At 39.6% G+C, this 22,088-nt stretch overlaps 1 protein-coding gene across 3 annotated transcripts in view; it reads left to right on the top strand.

The window, feature by feature from the left end:
- The window catches only part of cgnl1 (cingulin-like 1), a 36,099-nt gene that overhangs the window by 7,724 nt on the left and 6,287 nt on the right, over positions 1–22,088 (top strand). For 2 of the 3 annotated variants that reach the window (XM_085158741.1, XM_085158748.1), the window contains exons 6-17: positions 343–479; positions 2,456–2,594; positions 2,916–3,128; positions 12,937–13,143; positions 13,262–13,366; positions 13,451–13,603; positions 14,282–14,452; positions 16,837–16,998; positions 17,189–17,278; positions 21,256–21,339; positions 21,532–21,656; positions 21,972–22,080. In XM_085158741.1, the coding sequence (XP_085014867.1) occupies positions 343–479; positions 2,456–2,594; positions 2,916–3,128; positions 12,937–13,143; positions 13,262–13,366; positions 13,451–13,603; positions 14,282–14,452; positions 16,837–16,998; positions 17,189–17,278; positions 21,256–21,339; positions 21,532–21,656; positions 21,972–22,080 (1,695 nt within the window). The remainder of the gene's footprint in view (positions 1–342; positions 480–2,455; positions 2,595–2,915; positions 3,129–12,936; positions 13,144–13,261; positions 13,367–13,450; positions 13,604–14,281; positions 14,453–16,836; positions 16,999–17,188; positions 17,279–21,255; positions 21,340–21,531; positions 21,657–21,971; positions 22,081–22,088) is intronic. The other variant, XM_085158756.1, reaches the window with a different exon arrangement.

Raw genomic sequence — 22,088 nt, 5'->3', positions numbered from 1 at the left:
AAATAGGCTACTCCCTTGAAAACTCATTATTCTGTTGATCTGTTAGGTAAGGAATTAAATAAGAAGCTAAATAATCAAATATGGATAGTGTTGGCCAGGCGTTGACTTTGGGGTAAAATATGTGCCATTGATATGCTGATGGTATATCAATGGCACTGCTTGCTATACTTAAAACACGTCCTGTAATCAAAAAACGCTGAATCCTCAAACTTACTTTCAGCAAACAATAAATAAAAATGTTCAGTTCAAATGCTAAAGCTTAGTTTAAGAAATGTAAAAGACTAGATGTGTGTCTCTACTTAAACACACAAGCTGTAATAACCTTGTCATTTTTACTTACAGAAAAATCAGGCTGACAAAAGGACGGCTGCAGATTTGAAGGAGCTGCAGGAGAAGCTACCGCAGAGCATGGAAGAGTACAAGCACCTGAAGGAAAAACATGCCAAAACAGAAGCTGACCTACAGACCACAGTGGAAGAGTAAGTATAAAGGAGTTGCAAATTGCCTCCTTAAGAGGCATATTAAAGAAAATATTTTATAAGCAGTTAATTTCAAATAGATAAATGGGTATTTTTTTTGTCAGCTGCCTCTCCAGTGAGTCTCTCATCCTGCAGATGAACTCTGACTTCACTGTGTTGGATTGCAGCTTGTGATGGTAGACTATTGATTCTCCACCTGCTGCTGGTTCTGGTAAGAGTGATCCCACAGCTTTCAGTGGATCACCAAATCAAAGTCTACCATCATCAGCTGCAGTCCAACATGGTGATGAAAAAAATGACAAAATGTTTCACCTTAAGAAATTAAAAAAAGGTAATTTTTAATAAATGGCAGCAATACATCAAAGTTGGGACAGGGCCATGTTTACAGCTGTGTAGCTTCTTTTAACATCAGTCTGTAAAAACATCTGTGAACTGAGGAGACAAGTTTCAGAACTTTTGCTCAGCAGTCCATTTTCCATTTCATGATACACCAAATGTTTCAGTTGATGATCTGGACTTTCGACCTGCAGGGCAGCAGGTTCAGCACCTGGACTCTTCTACTATGAAGCCATGCCATTGTAATAGATGCAATATGTGGTTTAGTATTGTCTTGCTGAAATACGCAAGGACTTGACTAAAAAAATAAACAAACCCAAAAGTGATCTGGATTTGAGCATGTATTGCTCAAACACCTCTATATACCTTTCAGTATTGATGGTGACTTTCCCAAAGTGTAAGCTGCCAATGCCATAGGGACGAATGCACCCCCGTAACCCACTCATACTGGATTTTTATTGTTTTTTGTCCTTAAGGGATTGAAACTGGAAGTGCATGTGGTGGCAAGCATTTTGTTTGTATTGCTGCAGTACAGGTTTCTAATGACTAGCTATGGTAGTTGGGAACATACTCAAAGCCAGTGGGTGAAGCACTTCCTTTTTTCAGGTGTATCAAAAGTGTGATTTTAAGTAACAGTAATAGAGATCTGTTGTTGAAACAGCCCAGACTGTTGATAGTTACTGTGGTTACCATATCAGTACCTCTGTGTTATAGTACAACTCTTTGTGTCCCCATGAGTTTGGTAGGTTTATCTTTTACCCTCTATATTCCTGTGTGACTGGTGACTCATTTACCATTCAATCACAGCACTAACTGTCCCGTTCCAAACTGCTTTTTGTGTAATTGTTTTCACAGTCATTCAAGTACAGAGTGTCGCCACTATTCATAGCTTCCTTGTTTTGTTTTGAGCTCTGCACGGTTGAAAAGGAAATTGTAGCAAAGTTGCCAATCTTCGAGCCAATGGTTTTGTGTTTTTAATTTGTGTAACACTTCATGAGAATTTCATGCTGTTGAAAACTGAGCTTTTTTCTTTAATTCCTCCCTGTGTCTGTGTTGGTCCTTTTATCATAATGTTTTGTTCTGTGAATTCAGGATCTTTAATTATCATTTCCTCGTTCTTCACTTTATTATCTGTAGCTTCAGTTTAGCTGTGCTTTTCAGCTTGAAGAGTACCAAAGAAGTCTTTACTCCTCTGACTCTGTTCTTTAACATTAATTGAGCCTTATTTCCAGCTGCAAATCAATCAGGGACATTTCTGTTTATGCCGTCTACTCTTGAATCAGTATGTTACCTTTAAAAAAATAATTAAATAAATGAATAAATAATTTGTAAAAATTATAGCATGTTGCATTTGAGGCCAGTCTTTATCAATTTATTACTGTGTGGTTTTTGTTTAAGGTGTCTCACATCACTTATCATCCTCTGCCTCAGAGATGAAGAAGCAGATTAGAAATTATTGGTTTTCAATCATACAGTTATTCATTTTAACGAGTGTGCTCTAGAGGCGTTACATTCAGCTCAACCACATTTGATGCCATTTGTACATGAATTAAGGCGCAGGTGCATGGGTATGTTTGTACATGTGTGCAGTGTATGAAAAGGACCTGTACCATGCTGTGACATGTTGAATGGTTTGTTAGGCTTTTCCAGGTGAAAATGGAAAGGGAGCAACACCAGACAGAGATCAGAGACCTGCAGGACCAGCTGTCAGAGATGCATGATGAACTCGACTCAGCCAAGAAGTCTGCTGCTGATGGAGAGAAAGACATGCTTATGGTGGTGAGCCACAGTGCCCTTTGTTATAGAAAGCAAAATAAATGTTTATTGTTCTTGCGTTTTTTGGGGGGGTTTTTTGCATTAGGGTTAATTAACTTTATTCATAAAACAACATAGAAGATTTAAGCCTTTAAGTTCCTGTTTCACGTAATATTCAAAAGACCTAAGCGCAGCCTGTATAGCAATTAACCTATCACTGATTTCCTAAATTCTTTACATTGTAGCTAAAATGATCACATTGACATTATAGTTGCTGAAAGCTTTGATGTTTTTTTTTCTGCAAATTCTGGACTAAAGTTGTCAAAATGTCTGCATTTTCCATAGGAGATGATGCAGCTCAAGGTAGAAATGCAGGAAGCTATCCTAGCCAAAGAGGAACAGGAGGAGGTGCTGAGGAGGCGAGAAAGGGAGCTAACGGCTCTGAAAGGAGCTCTGAAGGAAGAGGTGGCCGCTCATGATCAGGAGCTGGATAAAATGAAGGAGCAGTACGAGAAGGAAATAAGCAAGCTGCAGACATCTTTGGAGGAGGCCAAGCAGGTAGTCAGCTTCCCATGTAGTTTCCCTCAGTTCCCTTCCTCCACTCTCCTCTACTTTGATTCCCTCTCTGTTTTCGCTTATTTGCCATCTCACCCACAGCACAATGTTACAGAGTGTTACAGAGAGGTGTGGGTATAAGCACAGTCAGGGGTACTGTAACCCTGTTTGCTGTGGATTTTAAGTTCATCTTAGGCAACGTCCTCACTTAATGTGTTTTCGTTTGAAAACGCATAGTTTTCTCTCCGTTTTGGTCTCCCGTCCACACTGAGACGCCGTTTTCCCCCGAAGGAAAACGCAGCATTTTGCAAACGCTCTGGAAAATGAATGCATTTGAAGACAGTGCTTTCGCGTCGCAGTGTGGACAGCGAAAACAGAAACTTTCAAAAACGATGATGCATTTTTGTCATGTGATGCAGTCATGTGACCAATTAAACAAAGATAGTGGAAGGCATTATACAACAGTTTTGTTTGCTCTCAATTTTGACAGCCCTAGTTTGTACATGCTTCAGATAGTTTTTCTTCAAATTCTTTAATCCTCACTCACTTGTGTGGACGCGGAACGTTTTCAGACAAAAACGCTGTTTTCAAATCTATCCGGGCTAGTGTGGACGTAGCCTTAGAGTTTGGTCCTCTGCTTTGAAGTGCCATTATTTACACTTTCAGTAGTTACACAGCTGTGACACTGAGTATGCAGATTCCGAGGCAGTTGGGTCTATAATAGGCAGAAAGATACGCTTGGTCGTTTTAATCAGAGTAACTACATTTCTATAAAAAAGAAATGCACAATAAGCATGAAAGAGAAGCAAAAAGGCCTTGTTGTTTTTTCTAATCTGCTGACCCTCAAACCTAATGCTCTTTAATTTATGTTGGTGAATAGTAGTTTCTCAAAACTACTTTACGCCTTAATAGAAATGTAGAAAACTGCTGCTAACTCGTCTTTTAGCATGTGCTGTACTAAACCTTGAAATATTCATCAATTCAGTCTAGAGTTGTGCGATGTGAGTTGTTTGTTCTTTTCAGTGAAGTGGAAATTGACCTCCACTTGAGTTCATTGTGGATGAGCTGAGTCAACAAAGCAAACTGATAAAATGAAAACGAAACACTATGTAACATTTAAATGTTGCTCATCATCATTTTTCATGCGAAGTCTTTCTTAATGGCTTAGTCTTCTTACAAGGAGAACTTTTTAATACAATTTAGAAACATTTGTCTGTATTTGTAAGTATTGCCTTACAGTCAAGGTCATTATTATAGCGCAGAGAAAGTTTTATCATCATTATTATGATGATTTCTGGCAAGCTTCACAACTGTCTTAAGAAATCTGAACCATTCCGTATTATTCTGCGCCACTAGTATATATATTTTTTACCAGAAGTTGGAGTGCATCAGTAGTTTTCTGTGTTACACTTGCACCCACACTTGCACTAATCTGGAAATAATATTTCCAGATTTCCAGATTGTTTCAGAAATAGGAGAAGATGAGAAGAATAGCTTTGAATGGCACTGAAGATGCATTGTTGTCAGTAGGTTGTTTTTTGTGACCCACGTGTGTCCTGTTTATCTTCACGAGTGGAACTAGTCCTTGTTCCCAGTTTCCTGGAGGCCTGGTGGGGGTCCACAGCATTGCTGTGTAACAAGGCTCTATGAGAACACTTCCTTTTGTTAAACAGAGGTACTGCTCGCCTGAGGTCATCAGGGATTTACCCTCAGTGCATTGTAAACATTTGGCAAGATAAGGTCATTGTTTTTTGTCTTGTGAGGTATAAAAGCTGCCTCTTGTTGAATTGATTCCTTTATTTTCCTTGAATTAACGTTTTCTCCAGTCTGGTGTATCGATTACTATGCAGAATATGAAATTGTATCCATCTAAAGGAGTGGCGTCCCTTTACCAGTTTAATATATGTTGTTTATGCTGGGCAACATGCAAGTAGAGAGAAAAAAAAATCTAAACAAATCAGCATGCAAGGCTGCCCGATTAAAGAAAAAAATCATACCCATGATTGCTTAGTATTATGTTTAACACAGTAACTCTTCTTTCAAGGAGCCTCACAATGGACAAAAGTTTTTCTGAATTGGTTTTACCTTTTTTGTTTATCAAAAGTCAACAAAGCAACAATGTAATTCTTTTATCTCAGTAATCTTGTTTTTTATTTTGTTTATTTTTTGTAATTCAATTGTAATGGCATAGAAATTTTGATTAAATAGACAGTCCTGCCAGCATGTAAATGACACATTAAGTAAATAATTTTGCAGTCATAGCTAGAATACATATTGTGAAATTGTCTGAGTATTTCACCCTGCCCTCTAACTGAAGTGCTACCTTTGTTTAGGTGCCTTCCTCTTTGTTGGCCCTGATATTTGCGGTGACCAGACCTGCTCTTGTGGACAGGAATGGTGGAAAGTGGAACGCGAAATCCCTCTGTATATTAGTTAATTGCAGTGACGAGCCATCACTAATCTAATGAGCTGCTGTTCCTGATCGCGTCACGTCCCCTCTTCTCTCTGCACTCTGAAAGAGTGGGGGTAATTGTGGACCTCAGTTGCTGATGAATGATGAGTTTGTTTCACACAATAAAAGCAGCGGGGGTTGGGACATGCAGAATAAGTGGGTCAGTATGCTGCAAGAGAGGGGATGCAAGGCTGACCCCCGTGAAAGAAGGGTGGGGGGCTGCTTTGTGTCTCAACTTAAAAGCTACATTGTTTTTGATGAGATGAAATGTATGGAATTTTATCTAGGCTGAAAAACGTTGGTCTTATTGTTTAGGTAAATTAGCCACCGCTTATTTAACCAGCATAGCGCCATTCTTAATGTTCTGTAACTAAAGATATGTACTCATTGGGAACTAGACATGTGCTAGTATGTGAAAAATGTAGAAAGATGAGGTGTGGTGAGTAGAGATTAGGGTTCGTTTCCAGGAATGTTGGGGTTAGAGTGGGGAATGTGCATCCTGTAGACCTCCTCCTTGACTCAGCTCCAGCTTTGTTATAGTGTACCCGCTCCGATCTGCAGGAGAGGCTCAGATATTTTCATTTATTCCTCTTCAGGGTGCTGCAGTTGCTTCTCCGTCGCTACAGTGCTCCATATTCTCAGTGTTAGAGGCTTTAAAAGGTCTCAGCCCTTCCTAACTGTAAAGACAGAGCCTTGTGCTTATCGCATCATTTCCAGCTCTTGTTATGTTTCACCTACAGATCCAAACCACAGTGTGTAACACAGCCACATTGTTATCACGCTCTCATCTCTAACCTCAATCCCAAATGCTGTATTCTTCATTTCCTAACTCCACAGTTTCCACACAACACTCCACAGTGATCTCACGTGGACCTAAATGCGGTTAATTTTCTGGCCTGTACTCTATCTCAGCCTGCCTCTTCAGTAATCTCTGCCAGTGTGTGAACTGAAGTCTCTCTGTCTGATCATCAAACTTGTGTAGCTCAGAGAAGAGTTCCCCCTCAGGCTTGTTTTGAAAGTAAAGACTTCAGCATGAGTCTGTGTGTTTGATGATAGCTCTGTATTTCCCAGCGTAGCTTTGGGAGCTGATTTATCAGGCGACTGGGAAGAAGAGGCATGAGATGCAGGACAGCAAGCAAGGAAGGAAATGATTATCTTGACAGAGATGGCAAGGAATTAGCAGTTTATATCTTGTTGAAATATTAGGCGATTTACTTCTTGGTCTTCAAAGAGCTGTGGTGATAACTTTATAGATTGATTACTTTAAAAGCTATGAAAACCAGGAACTAAATACCCAGCAGCTCACTCAGTAGGTGTTCAGTTCAGAAAATGTTGCAGCACAGCTATACATGGGTCAGGTTTGTGTGAAACTAGGCAGTGGCTAGGATTTTTGTATTTATTGTTTTTGCAGGAGCCCAATCTGTTAAAACATCTCACAGAAGTCAAGTAAAACACTCATCTCCTGTTGAGATGTGCAGAGATGTTTGTTGTTCTGCTTTCTGTTTGGCTTGGCCACAAAGAGAGGAATCTGAACCTGTTTCATACTTTTGCATCTTGTATTTGGATTAATGCCAGCAGGCTGCTTCGCCACATGAAATTAAATGTGATAGTAAATTGATGTGTGGGCTGAGGTCTCTGCGTTTGTTGTAAATTCTCTGGATTGACTTGTTGTGTGGGATGTGTATTATGGGTGTTTCTTTTCTCACTCATAGCTCTATTTAATTTCTGTCAACTTTGGCCTGAAAAAACTGGAATATGCAGTTTTCTGGTCTCTTTCTGTTTCTGCTCAGCATTTGATTGAACTTTATTCTGGACTGTGATACCTGATTTTACTGACACTCAGTGGTCTGTGAGTGAACAAACAGTGTTACCACTGTTTGTTAAAGGCTTTGTAATTTATTTATTTATCAAAAAGGGGTTCAGAATGCTTTACTTCAGCTGTACTTTGTCTTGCTTTGAATTTTCCTTAAATAAGAAACATCAGTGCCTCTTATAGAACTTATTTGGTGCCATTTCTTCTGGTTGTTACATCCCTTCAAAGGGGCTTTGCACAGAGACTGTTTTAAAAGCTGGTTTCCACTCACATTTCTCTGAGGACAAGACTATATTTGATTACGCTTTTACCCAAGGAGATTTCAGTACTTCTCAGGTTTCACATTTTAATTTGTACTTCAATCCTTTCTTTCATTAGTACATGACAGGTCCTCTGTTGCAGTTAACCTTAGTTTCGGGTGTCTGTCAGGTATCTGTTTTTTAAATTAAAGATAGCTGTTGTGTTTGTAATACATACTTTGAGTAGTTGAACCAAATCACAGCTTCTGCACTCCCCGAATAAGTTTTTCAAGTTTAATTTCCTGATATCAGGGTTAAGTTCAGATAATCTGACATCATGCAGAAAAGGCTGTGAGCTCTACATGACCTTGGGCAGTTTTATTTTCTTAAGTTATGCGTGTGTGTAGTAGTTCCTTTCCAACAAGGACAGCAAAGAACTCCATCTATCTAGCTGTCAAAAACTTAAAATCCACAGTGACAAGAACAGGATTAGTTAGAATAAGCAAGTGACACGCGATAAATGCAAATAACATATCAAACACTCCCTCTGGTGTTTTGTGCACTGACAATGTATAAAAGACTTCCTGTAGCCTTTAGTGCTTATTTTAGAAGATTTGCATACCTTTAACCTCTGTTTTGACTAAGTTGGGAAGGTAACAAATGTTAATATATTCTATTGCAAATTCATCTAAAGGGAAAGCCAAAAATGTTTTGGTGACTGCTCCATCTGACTTAGCTTCCTGTCTTGAATCAGTTGTTGTACCTGCACAGATGGAGATGGAGGAGGTGATAAATTTTGAATGGTGAATTCTTAGCTGAGTCCCAAGCTGTTTTTACATATTATATATGTAATGCATTTCTTTTAAAACATGTTAATATTATTTTAAAAAGCACTATGTGGCTCAAATGGCTGCTCTAACAAGTGCTTTTCAGTAGGGCTGGTGGTTATGCAAAGAGTAAAACCAAGAAAAGCATGCTAAATATTATGCAGTACAAGTGTATCCGAAGAACACTACCGAGACGGTCTGTCTTCTTGTAAAAAATTTTTTATGGTGTTCTTTGGAAGAAAAAAAAAGTCTTTATCAAAGTCTCACCTTGATGAAAACAGAGTCTTTCAGTAGTGTTCTTTGTATATACTTGTACTACCTGAATAGGTTTTCTTGGATTTTGTTCTTTGTACATCTATTAATCATTATAATTATAATCTTCAAGTTGCAGAAAAGAAACCCCTGAATGAAAACACAAAACACAAAGAACAACACCAGGAATCAGGAGGGGGGGGGGGGGGGGGGGGGGGGAGAAAGGATGACATTTTAGCAGCTCCCTGTGTGGAAAATGTCTTTATTTGGAGAAGCTTCCTTTCTATCTGTTTACTGTAAATCTAATATTTAAAAATAACATGTACCTTGAATGTATTAGAGTTGCATTTTTGATTTGTTTACTTGTTCCCCAAGCATTTTAGGTGAAAGTTAATGTACTAAATAATCCATTATATTCAATGAAATAATCTTAAATTCATCTGTGATGTATAGAAGTTACTCTGACATGATCAGCACTTTAGCTGTTTGAGGATTTCACTCTTTACTCTTTTCTGAAGTTTGTTGATAGGTTGGTAGGAAAAGCTAAGCCAAGATTTCACTGTAGCAAACGACCTTTCTAAGTATTCGCTTTACTTGAGCATTCGAGTCGCTTGAAAGACCGCACAAAGTTAGTTAATGTGCAACTCTAGGTAAACAGTTAGAGTACACATGAGGTCCCAAGTCAATCTTTGAGTTTAGGGTAGAAGGACAAGTGTAACAGCAGTATAATCTTAATACATATTCTTCTTTGATATTTCACTAATATACTGAAGTCAGCTTGTGTTGTTGGTCACAAGTTGAAGTGGTGATAAATGAATATAATAAATAGACAAAATAAACAAATAATATGTGAGGTTTCTTTAGTACTAATCCTTCAGTGATTGCTGGGTAAACTTTAATACTGCTTTAACATATGATTAACTTTTTGTACTAGTGAAAAGCAAGAGAATTAAGGCAGTAAAACCCTGAAGAAATTTAAAATTCAGTATTTCTCTAAGAGCCAAATAAAAAAAGATTTTTCCTTTAGCAGTATGAACGCTTAAGTTCACAGGTGTTCCTGAAAAGACTGGCACAGAGGTGCTGATATTGTGAGATAAATGTGTTATAGTGCAGTCACTCAAAATAAATTAACGATGCAGATGGGAAACTTTTCATTAAAAACTGACTAATCGTGTCACTGCATCCCCTCCCACTTCTTCCCACAGACAGCAGAAGGGTCTCTCTCCTTCTGGCTGGGTGGCTTTGCTCATGTTTTTAACACGTGACCCAATGTGGGAAGTGGGACATGCAGAAATGGAGCACAGACACCATCATGCCACACGTTATTCCTTTATTACTGTAGTTACAGCTTTGTTTATTGCCCTCAACACAATCACATTTTAATCAGTAATTTAATCGGTAAATCCACATTTATTATAGAGTTTAATCTTCCTAGAAAGTGGTCATAAAGATGGTTACCAGAATTTGTTGTCTATAAAACTGATTTGTCAGCTTTTTAATTAGTTTTCAGTATTTGGAGGGCTGCTGTAACACAATTTGACACAGAACATCTGATCATCTCAAACATTTTAGCCTAAACTTACACAAAAAACTGAGTATTTATTTATTCAACCAGATGCCAGGTTATGGGAGCACATCAAGCGAAAAATGTAATGGAATTTGATAAAGATACATCCACCCTGCAAAGAATGGGAACTATTATCATTTACATTATGTGGATAGGTGGCTAGGGAGGCAGGTAGATGAATCCTTGTGAGCCAAAAGCTCAGTTGCTCTTAAATGTTAAGTTTCAGATGGTACATGCAACCAAAGATTTAACTAAAACCAGTAGACCAAGTCTCAGTACAATATAAATAACAAAGCCATGGCAGTAGAGTCCAAGGTAGAAGCTGGAAATAGCACTATATGTCATATTTCCTGAGACAGGTGTTTATTCAACTTGGCCACTTTTGAGGCTGCAGTTTGTGCTGGTGAGAAATTGTATTATGTTATAAAAAGGAAATTCCTTTCTTTTTTATAAAATCTGCAGATGTTTTTTGTGGTTCATCCATCTATCCAGGCATCCATTCATGTTCTTGTTGTTTATCCAGTTGGGGATCATAGGGTTGCTGGAGCTTATCCCGACTGTCATACGGTGAAAGGCGGGATACACCCTGGACAGGCTTGCAAAGCCAATGCATAGTCATAGTGGCCAATTTAAACTTGCCAGGTAATCCAACAGACATGTCTGGACTGTGGGAGGCAGCTAGGGTACCTGGCAGGAATCTTTGCAGGTATCTGGAGAACATAGAAACTCCCCACCCAAAGGCTCAGGCGGCTGGTTGATTCAAATCCAGAACCTTCTTGCTCTGAGCCCGCCTCTTGCTTGTCTGACCAAACTAAAGGATCCAGTGAGTGGGTGATGAGGGCGGTTATGTTGTGACAGCGGAAAACAGGTCTGACTGGCCTGAAACTGGGAGGCACCCATCGCGTATTTAATACAGGACGTGCCTCTTTGTACACATGGTGACGACAAGATATGCTAACCAACAAGCACCTTTTATATCAGTCATGAAAGGGCATTCAGGGGGTGACGAGACATTTAAAACATTTTTTTTTAAAATTGTAAATAAATTGTCCGACAATTTACAAAAGGAAACTTTTCCATGTTGCAGTTAAGGAAAAACTGTTAGTAGATTTTATCTTTTTCAAAGATTAGATTAGGTTAGATTATGACATGACACTCTTTCTGTGATTATGCTGCTACTGTGGAAGGTGTTTGTAGCTCTTCAGTAAGAAAGTGCCAGAGAATGAATAACCAGTTTTTGGTTTCATTGTTTGCGTTCTTACATTTTTACCTTTCATCTATGTCTCACCGGCTAGATCACATTTTCAATCAATTGGTTCTTAAACACAGGAGGCCTTGTGTGCTTTTGTGCATTAGTACACTCACACATACAAACACACCTGAAGTGTCATACTTGGATATCAGCAGAGTGTGTGATGCATAACAAAGACCTGCACAGAAAGACCCGTATGATTGTACTATCGCAGTCCTTTCACACATTTTCCCACCTTGAGCATTTCTTTTATGTATTCAATGTTTCACCACTTTCACCTCTGTCATATATTAAAATGGTGACAAATAGAGTTTACAGATTTTGTTCTGTAATTTTGTGTTCACGGCCATACACGTGCATACCTCGCTGTACTGAGGCTGTAAACTACTAAACCAGTTTCCTTACATTCCACCTCCATACCAAAAAACATTTTTGTTTCCAAACAAACCTTTACAAGCCTGTAGCCTGCTGACATTATTCAGTAGAAGGGTGTAAGCGCAACTGAAACCTGTTGTGTGGTTCTACTGTAGTCAGTTTTCTTTGTTTCTGTCTCCTCGCGCACTGACATATATATCTGGGTGTCTCCCATTTCTTCTCTTCTGCACAGCACTCCACCCTGTGGATGGATATTAATAACAATTTCTTTACTACTACATTATTGATTTTGCTTTCATCCTCTTGGACAAAACACTGGCATACATGTGTTTTCCCATCTGTACAACAGTTTTATCTTTGAGTCTGAACACAGTTTACCAACACAATACAAAACGACTTGCACATGAGTTGATGTGCGAGATGTGCTCTAGCTCCACTTCCAGGAGTTTGACATCATTGTTTTTCACCTGTCAGAAAAACATGCTGGCATTGATTAAAGAAATTTACAATCTTGAAGGCATATGATTCAAGGGAATTGAAAAATTTGGAATACGTTTTCAGCTAGAGCTTGTTCTTGACTAGTGTCATTACTCCACCCTGAAATGTAGGAGTTAAAGGATTTGCATTAGTAGATTTGGGCATAAGGCAAATTCAAAGGACTGGTGCACCTGAAACTTCATCTGTGTTACAACTGCAGACATATACCACACAACAGTCTGTATTAATCCCTGGTAGTAGTGTAGTGCTAACCCAGCAGGCTAGCATAACAGGTCTGCAATGCTAGCCTGCTGACCCTCAATCAGCAGAAGCTAATAAAAGCTCAGATTTAGTTACCTCCAATTGTGGTTTATTATAAGGTGTAAGAGAATTACAGGAAGGCCACTGGGGGACTGAGTATTACAAATGGCTTCCGTTATGAGGTATTTGAGTTGGTCTCAAATGTTCCATCATGCCTCATTATTCCATTTTCTGTTGAGTGTCACAGACTGCTGCTTCCTTTGTACTGAAGCCTTGTGTCTTGTTCTGATCTGCAGAGCAGCGCCACAGTGGTGCAAGAGAAGGCAGAAGTGGAGGCAGCCAAGGGTGTAGCAGAGGGCCAAGCAGGACGTCTGACTCAAGAAGTCGAGAGACTCCGCAGACGGGCGCAGGAGCTGGAAAATGAGGTGGCCAAACTAAACCGAATTATTGACGAAGCCAAGCTGCAGGAGAGCAGGCTGGGGGATAAAGTTGGTCGACTGGAGGTAAGGGATGGAGTTCCAGAGTTGCAACTATTATTAGTTTTGTTCTACACAGTCACTTGTAGCATCATTATATTTATACTAAATGACAGTCTCATATGCAACAATGTCCATTTAACAGAGAGAGAAAAAGCAACTTGAAGAATCTCTATCTGAAATTAAGGAGCAAGAAGAGGAGATGTCACGTGCAAACAGAGCTTTGACCATCCGACTTGAGGATGTGCAAGTAAGATTAGTAACACTTCACTGTGTTAGATAATACAGTTGCAAATGCACAACTTGACACATTTGTTATTGTGTCATTCTGCAGAGAAACCTCACCAAACTCAACAATGAACACAAGGATTTGGAGGAGAGGTTTCAAGAAGAGAGAAATCAGAAGGAGCAGTTAAAGAGCATGAAGAATGACATAGAGGATGAAAGGAGGCTGCTGGATCGTACAGTGGAAAAACTTCAGAAGGAGGTGAGTCTCTGAGTGTTTGTTTATTCACTTATTCACACTGATCTGAATGAATTTCACACCAAATGTCTGCTTTTGTTATGCAGAGAATAGAATTTTAGATTATGCAAACAAGATGGAGGCCGTGTGCTTATTCAGTTTGACCTTTGTTACAAAAATTATTTTCCAGACTCATTACTAAAGCAGAGTAACCAAGAAAACTTTGATAATAAACCTTTTATTTAAAAGAGCGATGTTGACTCATTTTTAACATGTAGAGTTCATCAAATTACTTAATCTTAGAGATGGATATCCCTAGTATAGTCATCTCTAGCACATGATTCATAGCTAAAAAAACATAGTTTTGAAGAGTGAATGAAGTGATGGGCTGCATCAGGGCCCAGTATTAGATTAAGGTGGATTATTGTGAACTGTGAGTCATCTAAAGCTACCTTGAGGGTTCAATAATAAAAGGTGTATAAAGGGTCCTGTTTAAAGGAGGCTTTCCAGAAGAACATTATTTTTTTGAGATGGTTCATGTTATATAATAACTCTATAAAAGGAGTCCAGTCCAATGTGCGAACAAATGATAAAATACTATCAAACTTGCATCTGAACCACATCATTATCTTTAAAATTCCCTACTTTTTCATAACATCTTGCTTTCTTTTGCCTCTTCCGTCCCTGTCACCGTACCTTCAGATGAATGACATCGTGGAGGCATCCCAGTCGTCCACTCGCGAGCTTCAGGAGCAGATTGATATTTATAAGGAGAAGAACCGCCGGGAGCTGGCAGAGCTGCAGAAGCTTCTCAAAGAGCGAGGACAGGAGTTGGAGAAGTACCTGGTGACTACCAAAACCCTACAAAATGAGGTAAACACAGTAAGAAGAAATGACACAGTGGCCAGATCAAGGCTGTTATCAGTCAGCCTATCTGAGCAATTCCATGCAGACCAGCACATTATGAGCTATTGTTCTGAGTCAGCCAGTTCGAGCACTCCTACCAACATCAATCTTTACTTTCAGAGAGTGATGTCAGCACTTAGGTATTTATGCTCCCCGCTGCCCTTTCAAACCCAAAGCATAATATTAAAGTGAAAGAATTTAGCCAATTCAAGTAATAGAAAAGCTCTGTTTGTGTGTGACCCCTTGGCATTGTTTTTAGTCGTGCAGTTTATCATTGTCAGCTCTTTGGAATGTGAAGAATGTTTTTGATGAAAAAGAATCATTTATGTTGAAATGAGCTTGCCTTAAGTTGTTTTATTTATACATAAAATATTTATATATGGAGGTAGGGCAGTTAAGATTTTCTTTTTGGTGACCTCTGAAACAGTTTGGTCCTGGAGAAATGTCACAATGTGTGACGCAAAAACTGTGTATAGCATCAGTGAGTAATGCAGATAATGGTACATAGATCACTGGGTTAAGATTTTGTGTTATATCTGCAATTCTGGTAGATCATTTGTGCGAGACATTGTGTGTAAAGTTATGATTATCAGGGCTCGCAAAATTGCTAGCCCGACATCCCGCAGCTAGCGATATCTCCGGTTGGGTGACCAAAATCTATCTCAGCCCCGCCCGTTGGGCTATATGATAACTGACGGGCGGGGCTGAGATAGATTTTGGTCGCCCGACCGGAGATATCGCTAGCTGCGGGACGTCGGGCTAGCGATTTTGCAAACCCTGATAATCATAACTGATTAGCAGTGAGTTTAAACCTTTTGAGAGCATAAAAATTTGACACTTTCCTGTATTAGTGAATGTGTGAAAAAGTGTAAACACAGCAAAAAGAATACTCAGTGGTACCATGTAGAGGTAATGAAATCTAGTTCTGGAAAGTGAATATTGTTTTTGTTGTTTGCTTTAGTAACATTCACAGGGTTCTGTACACGTTTCTCCTGACTGCACAGTGAGGTAGAACTTGTTGGAACTAATGTGCCAGTACAGGAAGAAAAGATGATGACTGTAAACAATGCTGATTTCAAAAATGGCTGTTTGCTAATAGGTCTTGAGGTAGGAAATGTATTAAACATGCTTGCTAGTCCTTAAGGATACACTCAGTGTCCCAGAGCTCTAACGCTGTAAACAAAGCAGTGCCTGTTTATAATGAAAACTCCACGGGTACCTTTAAAAAGAGGTATTGGCAGGCTCTGCCTTAATATTTTTCTTGAAACCACAAGGGGCTGCCTTTCAAAAAAAAGAAGAAGAAAAAAGACAGGCCTTTTTATGTGAACTGTTCTCTGAAACCTGTAGTCATTAGTTGCAGGCTTTTTTCACATGTATAACAGGCCAGCCTTTAGTTTTACTGATTTGCTGATCTGGGTGAACATGCAGCTCTACATTGCATGTCTGTCTGTATGTGCAATGTGGTTGTGAGCAGAGTTCATTTGTCAAGATAAGGTCAGTGTCCAGGCTTTTCCTTTTTTTTTTCTGTCAGCATCCATGCTATGATATCTTTATCCTGCTGGTGCACAGGAAGAGGAGGATGTTAGCGCTGTGAAATCATTGTTGTGAAAGCTGTGCTGGCTGATTCACATCCTTCTCCTCCACTTACCTTTTCCAAGAAATTCAGTGCTCTGGACTGCTTCATTCAGTCCACATTTTCCAGCTGTTCTCAAACGTTCCAATAGTCCTTTACCATATGAAGTGTAGGCTACATACATCCACCTTCTTTACTTGAATTATCGAGTGAGCATCTTGTACGTATAAATCTCTTTTTATGTCGACTATGACGACAGCCTGAAGTTAGAAGTTTTACTCCACAGATTTTGTAATCGCATAAATTTCAAAATAAGATCCAATAAAAGATGCACAACTATCCAGTTATACTTCTAACAATGCAGTGCCTTACTTAAAGTATTGTTCAGATCATTACATGAATAACCACATAACAATTTTACACTAATGGGCAAATATCTGTTGTGGGAGTAAAAAGAGGGCAGATGATGAATTTCCATTGTCTTAGCATTAAGCAGTGAGGGCAGTTTTCCAGCTGTGAGGGGCACTGCAGCTGAGGGAAACACTTACTGTGCTGGATGCATTAGTCACCCAGGGGAGTGTATATTATATCATATTAATACTATCGCTAAACAGCAACTAACTGTTGCTCATCACTTCAGCAGTAACACTTGATAAGATTAGAGTTGATGCTGAAAAAGATAATGTCACTATTTTAAAAGTGCTCAAATGTTCAAGGACCAGAAATAAAATGTATGTCATAAGATCATAGTAAAATATATAAATGTTTCTGGTTTTAGTTGTTGCGCCGGGAGGAGGAAGTGCGACAGTCTCAGAGGGAGCGAGATGAGGCCTTGGTCAAGGAGAATACGCTAGAGAAAAGAGTTCGTGATCTTGAAGCTGAGGCTGAGAAAAACGCCTTGTCTAAAGAGGAAAAATCCAGACACGTCAAACTCATGGAGGTACACAAGCTACTAATGACTGCTTTGTTAAATTATTGCAAAAGACCAGAAGTATCCTTTCAACATTTTTTACTTAAAAAATTTTTTTTAAAGGCAAATCTTAATTTTGCACAATCTTGTGTGAAGATTTACAGAGAGCAGTGGTGGCAAAACACACTCTTCATAAAGATGTAACCGCTTCACTTTGCAGGAGAGGATTGCTCAGCTGGAAATGAACCTTGAAGAGGAGCGTCAAAGTGGAGACAATCTGATGGACAGGATAGACCGAGGAAGAGAGCAGGTGAAACACACTCAACACTCAACACGTTTTCATCATCAGTGTTCACCTGTCCGTACACACACAGACGTGTCTCTGTTTTATGTCAGCCTGTAAATGAGTTCTAGATCTCCTGTCGCTTTGTCTTCCATTTCTAACATCATGATTGCAACCACTAATCTCTAAATGAAAAGGGACATTTGACCTCCATATAACAGCTTCGGGTCTCAGATGTGTCCTTAAAGAGTTGATGTGTGTGATTCTTGTGCAGGTTCATGGGTTTTTTCAAGTGTCTGTGTCTTTACATGTAATATCAGTACTCAAAAATTCTCTCTTTCTGGTCTGGATAAAGTGGATGGGTTATTGCTTTGTAAGATGATCTTGCATAATCATTCAGGTTTGCAGCTCGCCAGCATGGTCTAGGAGTGTCTATCCAATTTTCATGCATCAGCCACAAAAGACCCTTCTTAATGCACCGCCTGAGCCAAAATATGCAAGTTGCCAAATGTCTCAAGTTTTCAGGTTGCGGAGTGCACTTGGAAATTATGCTTCAGTAACTTTGGCTTGAGAACAAATCTCATTCTTGTGCTAGAAGTCAGATTTTCTTTTTTCCGTCCTTGCAAGCAAATGCTCCAGTTTTCCTTCCACTGTGATAAAACTGCTGACAGAGACACTGTGAAGTAAGATTTAGATAAAGTGCATGTACTTTTAACACTTGTTTGTTCATAGGGGAGATCTTAATAATCAGAGGGAGGAAGCTGGCTCTGGAGTTTAAAAAATACCACAAAACTATGGAGCCATAGATAGTTCTTTTTTTTTCTTTCTTTTTTAACAACTATTGGGGCCAAAGGCGGGCTTTTAAGATTTGGCTTTGGGACAAATTCCCTTCACGTATTTTGAAGTTGTAACCAAAATTTTAAATAAAGTGAGTAGCAACATCAAGAGAGCCCCATTGCAATTCATTAAAGTATTTAAACCTGCATAAATGGTCCCCCCTTTTTAAAAAATCTTTGCAGAGAGGAAAGAGTGGCATTGTGACAAAGTGGCATTGGTTCAGCATGAGGCTGAGGTCGGTTGTCAAGGCAACACTCGAGCTTTGTGCGGCAAGAGTGGAATAGGTTGAGTGCCAGCAGTGTGTGTGTGTGTGTGCGTGCGTGCGTGCGGGTATGTGCTGGTGCATGTGCTCAAATGTCTGTGGGGAGGAGAGAGAGGTGGGTGCAGGGCTATGGGGTGGAGGGCTGGTGCGGTTGCAGCGGAGGCAGCAGGAAGAACACCTGCGTCTCTCCTGGCACCAGGTGCTCCTCTCCTGTCTAAATGAGAGTAATCTCCCCTCTACTCTCCTGCCGTCTCTCACAAAGCAGATTAGTTTCGCTGTATGTTCCAGTCTGCTGATTCAGCTCCCTCAAGCACTGTGCTGGGTGCACCAGTTATAGGGGCCATCGTTCATCAGAGCAGCCCACTGTCACCCACTAATTGGCATAAAATATCACCAATTCTCAGCTCCTCTCACAAAGAGCCATCACTGCTGTATTGATTAGTTTTCATTCGCCCCTTTTCTTTTGAACTAGGTTATCACTGAACAGTCAGATCCAATATCCACTGAGGTGATGTGTGATGACAGCAGTACTGAAGGAATAGTTTTAGAAATTGTGCTAATCGCTATTTTCTTCAGTGTCAGATGATATTATCTGTACAGGTCTTATATCTGTGTTTGTAATATCTAATAATATCAGCGTTAAACACAGAAACAATACAAGTTGAATTTATTCATCGTATTGATTCATTTACAAACAACTCTCTTTCTTTAAAAAAAAAACCCATATATATGTGTTCATTCAAAACATAATACACCAGTCACAGACTGAGATTCATTAAAGTTTGTTCATTGTGGCAAGATTTTTTTTTTAATATATTTCTGCATACAAACAATTTAGAAGAGTTTTTAGCACTCAAGCTGCTGTCAGACAGTGCTGCTGAAGGACGTGCTCATGGACTCATCACAGCCACCAGACTATTGTCAAAAAACAGTCATCTTACTTTAATTCTCAGTCAGATGTGCTAAAGTCTCACACCCAGTACTGTGTTCTCTGAGGTACCATTAGTGCTTTTGTGGATTGAGTTTGATGGATTTACACAGGATTCATAACTTATGACATATTTTTAAAAAACAAAAAGGCCTTTCCACATAAAGGGTGCATGACTTGCAGACCTCTGTCTTTGCTAACATCTTAACAACCTTCTGCAAGTCAGACATTTATGTTAATGTTTGTTAAAGGTTTATTCACACATAGTTACAACAATGACGAGAGTGCCACAGTAATAGTGATATTTGCCATACATGCATTTACCTACATTTTTAGCAACAACGGTTGGCATCATACACCCTGCTTGATTAAGTGAAAACGACACATTTATATGTTTAAATCTCTTACTCCTTGTGATCCCATCATCACAAGTGTGTGTGAGTGTGTGTGCTGCAGCTGCCCCCACCCCTGAGGCTCAGAAAGTGAGATCTCTCTCCTCGATTGGGAACACGAAAAATGCATCACAGACAAATGTTTTAATCTTATTGCAAATTAGGAACAGCTGATGAGATAAAACATCATTATGTGTGTGTTATTGCTGTTTAGGGCATTCTCTGGTGAGCTGAGCAACTCACAAAGATACATAAGAGGTGTGAACAGTCCTAATTTTGTGTGCAGCTATCTGTCATTTTTGTCTGCCTGCAGTTAAAATGTTTCTAGGTCCACCCGAATAAGGTTCAGGTAACAACTTTTACCAAAAAGTTACCATAATGCTGATTTAAAGCTGGCAGGTTTGAAAGGGGCTTTAGCTTAGCATAAAAACTGAACATGGTTGAAATGGTGGATCTGTGTCCAGCATCTCAACCCTTGGCTATATTACTAAAATTCTCGATACAAACAAAACTACTTTGTTCGAATGGTTAAAATAAGTGTTGGAGGGGGATTTTGTCTCCAGGGGACAAATCCAGGCTCAATGTTTCCTTTTGCTGTTGTTTTCCGTAAGTTAAGTTGCCTTGCTGTTGCTGTTGGCTTTATATTTAAGTTAATCCTCGCTTATCAACTTGTTAAACACTAATACCTTCTGTACTATCTGAAAGCCCACACAGACATATTCTTTACAGTAGTATGTCTCAGATGACGTGGGTTTGGCTCAAGGGGAGCCCAGGTGTGCCATGGGATTTGTGGCAGCCAAATATTAGTTGAGCTGCACTAAAAATGAGTGACGTATAAATTTACCATAATGGCACACATCAGAGTTAGAGAGGAGGATGCAATTTTTGATGATGTGAAACTTATCACCAAGTTGTAGAGTAACCCACACCACACCTCTTAAAGGAAAACAAACTGACAAAAGAAACTAATGCTCGATGTCAGGTTAGAGCAACAAGTTGCCAAGCAAGCTGAAGAGGCACCTGGAAACCAGACAATCCTTTAAACAGAAACTCTGCTTTATTCAAAGATCACCAGATCACAATGAAGAGTAGCAGGTCTGTTGGATTGAGTGAAAGTGTCTGATAACGAGAAGGTGTGAATGCAGTGGAGCTTATTGCAAAGCGAAAAATATGCCTTTATCGGTCAGTAATATCAGGGGATTTGATTATATTTCAGATGAAACAGAGGCCATTCTGTGTTTCTATGAATACAGGTATTGACGTTTTGACTCTTGGGTCATAGAAACTACTGTCAGCTACCTGTGGGGTTTTTGGGTTTTTTTGTTTTGTCTTTTTTTTTTGTACTACAACCTTGTGTCTCTGACAGTTTGGCATCACAATCACAATAAAAGGGTGGAATGCAGTCAAGCAAGAAAATCCTGCTCACCAATTAAGCAGAGCTCACACAGCATTAACTTTTCTATTGTTTAGCATTTTGGCTCAGTAGGTGTTACGTGGGTTTCTGCTGTGAGTCAGTGTCTGATCATAACTATTGTCAGACTGTGTGGGACTGTAGCGATGACAGTGTCTGGACTCGGCTTGACAGGTGGAGCAGATGAGGAATGAACTCCTGCAGGAGAGGGCTAGCAGACAGGACCTGGAGTGTGACAAGATTGCTCTGGAGAGACAGGTACACACTCCTGTCTGGAGGATAACAGCTACAGACTCAGTCCAAAACACACACTCATTTCATTTGTCTTTTCATCACATTCATTTGATTGTGTCCATTTCCATCATTTTATTATCTGTACACAGACATGATTATGGTATAAACATACATGTGTCAAACACATTAATGGTTTTCTCTCCCCGCCCTCTCTAGAATAAGGATCTGAAGGCCAGAGTGAGTCATCTAGAAGGCTCCCAGAAGTCCAACAGAGAGGGCCAGGTACCTCAGCTGGAGGAGCGCATACATGAGCTGGAGGAGAGGCTGGAGGCGGAGGAGAGGTGAGATGGGAACTCCAACTGGGAATAGAGCTGAGGGGTGCTGTGGTTGAGGTGATGTAAGAGGAAACAGTGAGAGTTTAGTTTAAAGCTTCAGATGAAAGTTTATACCTGAACACATGGATTTAGGACACAGAGTCAGAAAGTTGGAGCTTATCTAAATGTATAGTTTAGTTTGCAGTGGGAGATCGTCTGACTCTGGGTGATCAAACATATTAAAGAATTTGATCAGCTTGTAGGTCTTTGCGTCATAAAATGTACGCTGGTCTGAATTATTAGCTCATGTTTATGTTTAGTGATGCATTGCCTGTGTTTCAGGGAGCGCGCTAACATGCAGCTGGTGAACCGCAGGCTGGAGAGGAAGGTAAAAGAGATGATGATGCAAGTTGAGGAAGAACATCAATCAATGCAAGATCAAAAGGACCAAGTATGTAA

The sequence above is a fragment of the Neolamprologus multifasciatus genome, chromosome 1 (assembly GCF_963576455.1).
Source record: "Neolamprologus multifasciatus chromosome 1, fNeoMul1.2, whole genome shotgun sequence".
Lineage (NCBI taxonomy): Eukaryota > Metazoa > Chordata > Actinopteri > Cichliformes > Cichlidae > Neolamprologus > Neolamprologus multifasciatus.
The sequence above is the reverse complement of the archived record's forward strand: the minus strand, read 5'-3'. Positions and strand labels throughout refer to the sequence as shown.